Source organism: Eucalyptus grandis, chromosome 1, assembly GCF_016545825.1.
Source record: "Eucalyptus grandis isolate ANBG69807.140 chromosome 1, ASM1654582v1, whole genome shotgun sequence".
Classification (NCBI taxonomy): domain Eukaryota; kingdom Viridiplantae; phylum Streptophyta; class Magnoliopsida; order Myrtales; family Myrtaceae; genus Eucalyptus; species Eucalyptus grandis.
Genome location: NC_052612.1, coordinates 11,035,142 through 11,043,506, shown reverse-complemented (window position 1 = coordinate 11,043,506; position 8,365 = coordinate 11,035,142). Strand labels below are relative to the sequence as shown.

The following is an 8,365-nucleotide window of genomic DNA, read 5'->3' as shown; positions in this document are numbered from 1 at the left end:
GATCACATTATATAAGTAACATTCTCCCACTTGATCCCAACATTTTCATCATATGAATTATCCAACCAAATCCACGAAAAACTTCATGCTTAAAGAAAAGAAACAAAACACATGGATCATGGGGACATGTCCTCTAAAAACGAGTAATATCTTCCACGTATCATAATGCATTTGATTTTTTTAATGTCGGCCTATTGTTACAACACATCTTAATGAATAAACCTTATGTTTATTCCAAAACCAAGGATAGATATTATTCTCATAAACAACAAAATGTATACATCAAAATTGAGAATCAACATTACAACAGAATAAGAGTTTCATACAACAAAAATCGTCTATATGACGACAAATCACATGATGGGACCTATTCCCATACTAGTTACATGATCATTATATTTTATTGTAGCATGCCTTTAGTTAAAGGATCATGCATGCCTTTAGTTAAAGGATCATCTATCATCAATTCAGTGCTAATGTATACCATGACCACTTTATTCTATTTAACACGTTCTCTTATGGTTAAATACTTGATGTTGATATGCTTACTTTGACTACCACTTTTGGTATTTATAGCCATAAAAACCGCAGCTAAATTGTCATAATATATTCTTAATGGCCTAGAGATAGAATCAATGGTTCTAAGCCCAAAAATGAAACTCTTCAACCATACACCATGCAAAGTAGCCTCAAAATAAGAAAAGAACTCATTCTCCATAGTAGAAGTAGCAGTCAAAGTTAGCTTCGCACTTTTTCATGATATGGCTCCACCAGCTAACATAAAAATGTATCTAGATGTTGATTTTCGAGAATCAACGCAACCAGTGAAGTCCGCATCCGAATAACCTATTACTTCCAGGTTGTCAGTTAGTCTATATATAAGCATGTAGCCTTTGGTACCTTAAAGGTATCTCATCGCTTTCTTTGCAGTTCTCCAGTGGTCCATACATGGATTACTCTAATATTTTCCCAACATTCCTATAGCAAAAGCGATGTCAAGTCAAGTGCAAACTTGAGCATACATCAAACTTCCAACAATAGAAGCATATGAAATATTATTCATTTGTTCCCTTTCTAGATCTTTATTTGGGCATTGGTTCAAATTGAACCTATCACCCTTCACTATGGGTGTTATACTTGGTAAACAATCTTTCATCCAAAATCTCTCTAGAACCTTATTGATATAGGTTTCTCGAGATAGTCCTAAAATTTCTCGAGTTCTATCTCTATGGATCTTAATGCCAATGACATAAGATGCCTCACCCATATTCTTCATGTCAAAACTCTTAGAGAGAAATTGTTTCACTCATATAACAACCCCTTATCATTAGTTGCAAGTAGAATATCATCCACATATAGTATAAGGAAACAAATTTTGCTCCCACTAACCTTTTGGTATATACATTGATCCATGACATTCTCTACAAAACTGAGTGAAGAAATGACATCATGGAACTTTAAGTACCATTGACGGAATGCTTGTTTCAAGCCATATATAGATTTCTTAAGCTTGCACACCAAATACTCACCTTTACTAGAGGAGAATCCTTCAGGTTGTTTCATGTAAACCTCATCCTCTAGTATTCCATTGAGGAATGCCATTTTCACGTCCATTTGATATAATTCCATATCAAAATGGGCAACCAATGCCAAAATAATACGAAGAAAATCTTTCTTAGATATAGGAGAAAAAGTTTATGTGTAATCAATTCTTTCCTTTTAAGTGAATCATTTGGCAACGAGTCTAGTTTTATATCTTTCAATGTTACCCAATGAATCCTTCTTTGTTTTGAATACCCATGTACAACCAATGGTCTTCGCACCATTAGGCAACTCAACCAAATCCCAGACTTTGTTAGATACCATAGAACTCATCTCTTCTTTCATGGCATTGTACCACAAATTGGATTTATCACTGTCCATGGCTTGTGAAAATGTTTCAAGATCGTTCTCAGCTCCAATATTATAGTTAGAATCTTATAAATACACAATATAATAACTAAGAATTGCCAATTTCCTTATTCTAGCAAATCTTCTTAATGTTGCATCAACATTCTCTTGAGGAGTGTGTTGCTCAACTAATTGTTCAACAATTTTTGGTAATTGCTAAACAACTAGATCTACTAGATCAATATCAGCAGGTTGTGAAACTTCAGCAATTGGTTGTTCAACAGCCAATTGAACTAAGGAGGCATTATGAACAACAACCAACCTCATACTTGAGGTGGAAGAATGAGTTTCTGAATGATCTTTCTTAGGAATAAGGTCCTTTGATCGATCGCTCCCACTAATCAAGTCATTTTCAAGAAAGTTAGCATTTCTTGATTCCACAATTCTAGTAATGTGAGATGGGCAATAAAACATGTATCCCTTGGACCTTTGGGCATATCCAATGAAATACCCACTTATGGTCCTTGGGCCCAACTTCTTTTCTTGTGGATTATAAACTCTTACTTCAAACGGGCATCCCCAAATGTGTACATGTTGCAAACTTGGTTTCCAATATTTAAATAACTCAAAAGGTGTCTTTGAGATAGCCTTGATCAGAACTCGGTTTAATATGTACACTGCCGTCTTAAGTGCTTCAGTCCATAAGGAGTTAGGAAGTTTGGAGCCACTAAGCATACTCCGCACACCATGTCCAATAAAGTTCGGTTTCTTCTTTCCGTTACACCATTTTGGTCCGGAGAACCAACCATAGTATATTGGACAACTATCCTATGCTCTTGAAAAAAAATTTAAATGGACCAGGTGCTTATCCATCTTCAATGCATCTACCATAGAATTCTCCACGTGTATCTGATCTCACGATCTTAATTTTCTTACTGCATTGTTTCTCTACTTCCGTCTTAAATACCTTAAAGGCATCTAACGTTTTATGTTTATTATGAAGCAAGTAGAGATACATGTAACGTGAATGACCATCTATGAAATAGATGAAAGTATTTCTAACCACACAAGTCCATATCCTGATTACAAATATCTGTATGCATTATTTCTAATAATTTGTACTCCTCTTAGTACATTTCTTCGTCTTGTTGGTCCAATTTCCCTTTATGCAATCCACACAATTATCACAATCAATAAAATCTAAAATACTAAGTACTCCATCATTTACCAATCACTTAATTCTATCTAAGGAAATATGTCACAATCTCTAGTGCCACAACATAGAGGAATCTTCTTTCACAACACATCATTTTATACCAGCATTATCCTGAACATGCATTGCATTATAATAGGCATTGTTTTGTAAATTAATTCGAAAAAGACCAGCAGACAAAGTACCACTCCCAACAATCTCATATTTAAATGATAAATAGAAGTTTGAGTCTGAAAAGTTAAAAGAGTAACCCAAAGATATAAGTCATGAAACTCAAATTAAGTTTATAGAGAAACTAGAAACATAAAAGGCCATTTCCAAATTCAAAACAAAGCCACCATTGAGAACTAGTCTACATGTCTCGATAGCTTCCACATGTGAACGCATTTTGTTTCATGAATAGATGCTTTGTTCACTTCCCACTAGCTTCTTGTGGTTTTGAAAACCCTACAAGGAATTTGAAATGTGGATTGTAGATCCAAAATCAAACCAACAAGTGTTGTGACTCACATCAGTCATATTAGATTCGTTACAAACACAAGAGACTAAATTACCTTTCTTCTCGGGCCAGGTCTTAAATCTGACGCAATCCTTCCTTACATGCTCATTGTTTTTACAAAAAAAACAAAAAAACAAAAAAAAAATTGGATTCTTTCTTAATGTCAGTTTGGGGAGGTATCTTACAATTTCCCTTATACTTGCCATGGCCTTTATTCTTTCATTGTGTTGCCAAATGAGCACTTTCTCCCAATTCCATAATCAATCTTTCTCCCTCTTGAACACATATGGTCATGAGTTCATTAATTGACCATTTATTCTTATGTGTGTTGTAAGAGATCTTGAAAGGTGCATACTGTTGCGGAAGAGTATTCATAATATAATACGCAAGAAATGATTCAGATATCTCAATGTCAAGGTTCTTAAGCTGAGTCGCAATATCCCTCATTTGTATGATGTGCTCACGTACACCTCTAACACTAGTGAGTTTCAATAATGAAAACTTCATAATCAAGGTCATGGCATGCACATTCTCTGAAATCTCAAACTGCGCATCAATGGCCTCTAATAAAGCCTTAATATTGCTATGCTGAGCAACCGAATCACAGATACTATGAGATATTTTAGCCCTTATAAACATCGCACTAATGTGGTTGGACCGCTCCCATTGATTATAAAGGGCTATCTCAGCTGTAGTGCTCGAATCAGTAGGAGCAGGTGGTTCGTCTTTCCTTATAGTATAGTCATTGAAAAAGAACTAACTCTTTCCAAACTTTATAATATTTACCATTAAGTATGAGAACATCACACTTAAATTTAGAGAAATTCATAGGTTGCAAGACTACATATCAAATAATCATGCTTATGTCACAAAATTTGAGGCAAAAACATATCACAAATATGAATCACATAACATAAAGCCTGTCTATGGGCTAAGTTTTTAATTTAAATAGATTCATAATTATATTATGAAGAAACTACCATATTATATAAATTTTCTTAATCCCTGTGAGTAAATCAAGCAAAAATAATATGATATTTCATCCTACTTAATCATATTAATATAATAAAAATCCGTGTGGGATAAAATTCATCATATTAATATAAAAAAATAAATCAATGTCCATTTCTAAATATGATCTGGAGGCTCTTTATATATAATTTAATTAATTAAAGATTCTATGGCCACTCTCTAATTAATTAAAAATACGGATCATTAGACATTTAATTTCATGCAAAAAATTCATAAAAATGCATGAAATGGCAAAATAGTAAATAAATGCACTAAGGGGGCAGAACAGCAAATTGATCAGCCAAGGGTAAGATTGTAAAATTGTAGGAAGGGCAAAAAGGGAATTTTAAAAATGGCGTAGGGGCAATAGAGTAATTTTAGCCATCAAGGGTAGAACCGTAAAATCGCCGCAAAAATTGCCAAAGCATGTGAGGCGTGTGCCATGCACGCATCAGGCATATGCCATCCACTCGCTCGCAGGTGAGTGGGCGCGGGTGCGTGGCCCACACGCGCCTAGCAGTTGTCGCGCACGTGACCCCACCTGCTTCTTCCTCCACGCGAACAGAAGCCCTCTCGCTGTTTTTCGTCGTTTTCCACTGCGTTTTCTTCTCGAACAACCCATCTAAGACTGAAATAAATAATGGGTTTTGGAGACCATGCCAACGCGACCACATAGGTCCAAGTTTCGGTGAAAATGACCAAGAAATTGGCCCCAAATCAAACGAAAATTTCCCAAAACGCAAACCCTTAACCGTCTCGACTACCGCCTCCCGATTAGCCTCCGGCAAACACCAATATGCCGAAATAACTTATGGCTATTCTTCCTCATGGCAATGCGACCGTACCGGTCCGAAGTTGAGTGGTGGGTCCTCGGATTTGGCTAGAATCGATGATTTTCCTCTTGACCCCAAAATGGCCGAATTATTGTTCACATCCAAAAGGCTCGAAAAGTACACCAAAAATTCGACAAAAACAAGGCAGAGGCACTAAATATGCTCTAATACCAAATGTTAGAAGTAAAAATCAAATGCGGAAAACAGGATCAATTATAAACAAACCTCCAGCCATTGTTTTTTTTTTTTGATGACCCAGGAACCCTGTACAGCCGGCAGCCGGCCGAGCAAACCTGGGGGGACGCTAGCGGAGGACCCACCACCCCAACATCCCGCTTAAGACACAAGCACCTCCACTGGGTTTCGAACCCCTCACTTTTGGGCAAGGATCAGCGAAGCTCTTATCCAACGGAGCCACCACGGCCGGTGGTAACCTCCAGCCATTGTTCGTATTCACATTCATTGGAAAAACCTAAAGATTTAGCGAAATATCATACACACTCTACTAACCCAAACCCCTCGCGTACTAATGGTGTATTCCAAAATAAGAGGGTTTGTGTTAGACCTTGTGATTACCCCTTAAGAAATGGACGAGGTTCATTTTATATACCATCTCCCATCAAGACGATTACTAAATGGGCAGTTGTCACAAAGAGGTACGAGGCGTGGAAAAACTACCGGTGGAATAACTGCAACTTTAAAGAGAAAATCTCGATCTAAAAATGTGGGATCACATTATATAAATAACAAGTAACACCCTTGAGATTCAGTATGGGCCTGCAAAGGATGCCACTGCATGCGGTTCGAGCTCATCGAACATATTTATGACATTTCCCCCGGTCCCTCTCATCATCTTGGCGTGCTCCAGGAACGTTCGGACCGACTTCTTCATCAAAACTACAGAGCATAAGACCTTGGCTGGCAATGGTTTCTCAAAACTCGGGAAGTCCAACTCAATGGCCGAGTCCTTGAATTCAGTTATATCCAAGCGTTGCTCGTCTTGGAGCAACTGGAGGTGCAGCATCAGGCCAAGGAACGCTGCGCTTGACGTGAAGAATACATAGGAAGGGACTCCGACCTCGTCAGCCAGTTCAGTCATGGTGGTGCAGAACATGTCGAGAAGCAACCCCACCAGCCGCCTGTTTGAGCCGGCCGAGTTGGTGGTTCCGCAACAGCCCGCTTGGCGTGAGGCTTGTTGCTTTCCATAAAGAAAGTGGGCAAGTTGCCGGCGGAGATCTGTGTCTATGTTCACACGCGGGAGGTGGACAAAGCGGATGCGGGCAGCGTCCACAGAGGTGGCGAGTGAGTTCGTGTACGAGTTGAAGGCGGAGTCGAGGAGAAACTTTATGATGAGAACGGTTACGGAGAGTTGGGGGTCGTGGTGGACGAGTAGCTTGGCCATCTCAACCATTGATACGAGATGGCCCATGCCGGGGGTCGGGATGAACACGAGCTCGCCATAGGCCATCGTGATGTAGCTGATTATTTCCCGGGCTCGAGCGAGTGCTTCGAAGGTTCTGTGGTTGGAAAACGTAGCGATGAAGCTCAAGGCTTCTTATGTTGATTATGACTTAAAATGCTTCCGTCTGGCGGCATTTTTGTGGTTCTTATATTCGCGTTGTTCGATTTTTATTAATTCTATTTCGTGAGACATATGTCGTCCTTTAAACGGTTGGACAGCGAGACGGGAAATGACTTCGTCACGGCTTTACTGGTTGGGGTCAACTTGAGGCGTTATTCGACTCCAGACGGTACTTAGCGAAAGATGGGACCAAGAGACCGAACGATCGTCATGTTATTAGCAAGACGCGATCTATTATAGACCGGATTGATCTCGATCGATTATGACTCCAATATTTATGTATAATTTCTCATCAATTTAACATGACGATATTTGATTTAGGAAATAAATTTGAAAGTACCTTAGCCGTTGTTGATGTGCGCCGTGACTGTCCAAGTGGCGTGACATCTAGACATCCAATTTGGAGCATGCAGCTTGGTGGTGTCAGTGAGTTGCATACAAAAGACGAGTGTTCAGGTCAACAAATCTTGTGGTAAGAGTTACAAAGTACTCTGGAAGATCGAGAGATATTCCGCGAGGAAGTGTGCGAGGCTAAACATTGTATAAATTATTTAGTATAATATGTAGTTGAAAAATACTAATAGCATTTGAGTGACTCAGATGTGGTTGATATCTCCTTTGTTTGCTTGATAGGAATCTTGTGTTGTTATCTCTATGAAGTAGGTCTCACAAACCCAACCACATTAATCTCACATCCAATTTATTTACTTGTTTTATATATTTTATTATTTGGTCTTTTTTTTTTTTTTCAAAAACTTTCTATAGAGATTGTTGATTGAAGTGAAAATTGTCCAAGAAATTCTAAACATATCGCACCTTTGTTATTTTAGTCTTAAAACCTTTAGTTTTGCCAATTGAGTCATAAAACTTTTCACATTTTGTCACTTAAGTCCATCTGGCTAATTCTAGCCGGAAATCGTTGACATGGACATTAATAGTGTCATATGACACGATCGCATTGACGTTGATAATTTTTATAATTTTTTAAAAATTTCTGAATTTTTATTATTCTTCCTTTTCTTTTCGTTTTCTTCCTAGCCCGGTGAGGGCTTTCTAACCTCGCCTAGTGGCCGATGAGGTTGTCAGCCCTCACCCATGGTGGGCAAGGGTCAATTGGTGATGCTCGCCGAACTTGGTAGGAAAAAAAAAGGAAAAAAAAAGTGAAAAAGAATAAAAAACAAAATATCAATTTTAAAAATAAAATGTTTACATCAACGTCAATTGCCCTAAATAGTGTTACTAGCATCCACATTAGCAATTTCTGATTCAAATTGGCAAATTCAGTTTGCAAAGCATGAAAAAATTTATAACTCAATTAGCACAAATGAAAGGTTTAT

The 8,365-nt window shown here is 38.0% G+C and overlaps 1 protein-coding gene across 1 annotated transcript; it reads right to left on the bottom strand.

Moving 5' to 3' along the window:
- Window positions 1-6,212: 6,212 nt before the first annotated feature.
- Window positions 6,213-6,914, bottom strand: LOC104454489 (putative UDP-glucose flavonoid 3-O-glucosyltransferase 3). The gene has a single exon (XM_010069347.2). The coding sequence runs from the start codon at window positions 6,912-6,914 to the stop codon at window positions 6,213-6,215; it is 702 nt and encodes a 233-aa protein (XP_010067649.2).
- Window positions 6,915-8,365: the final 1,451 nt, after the last annotated feature.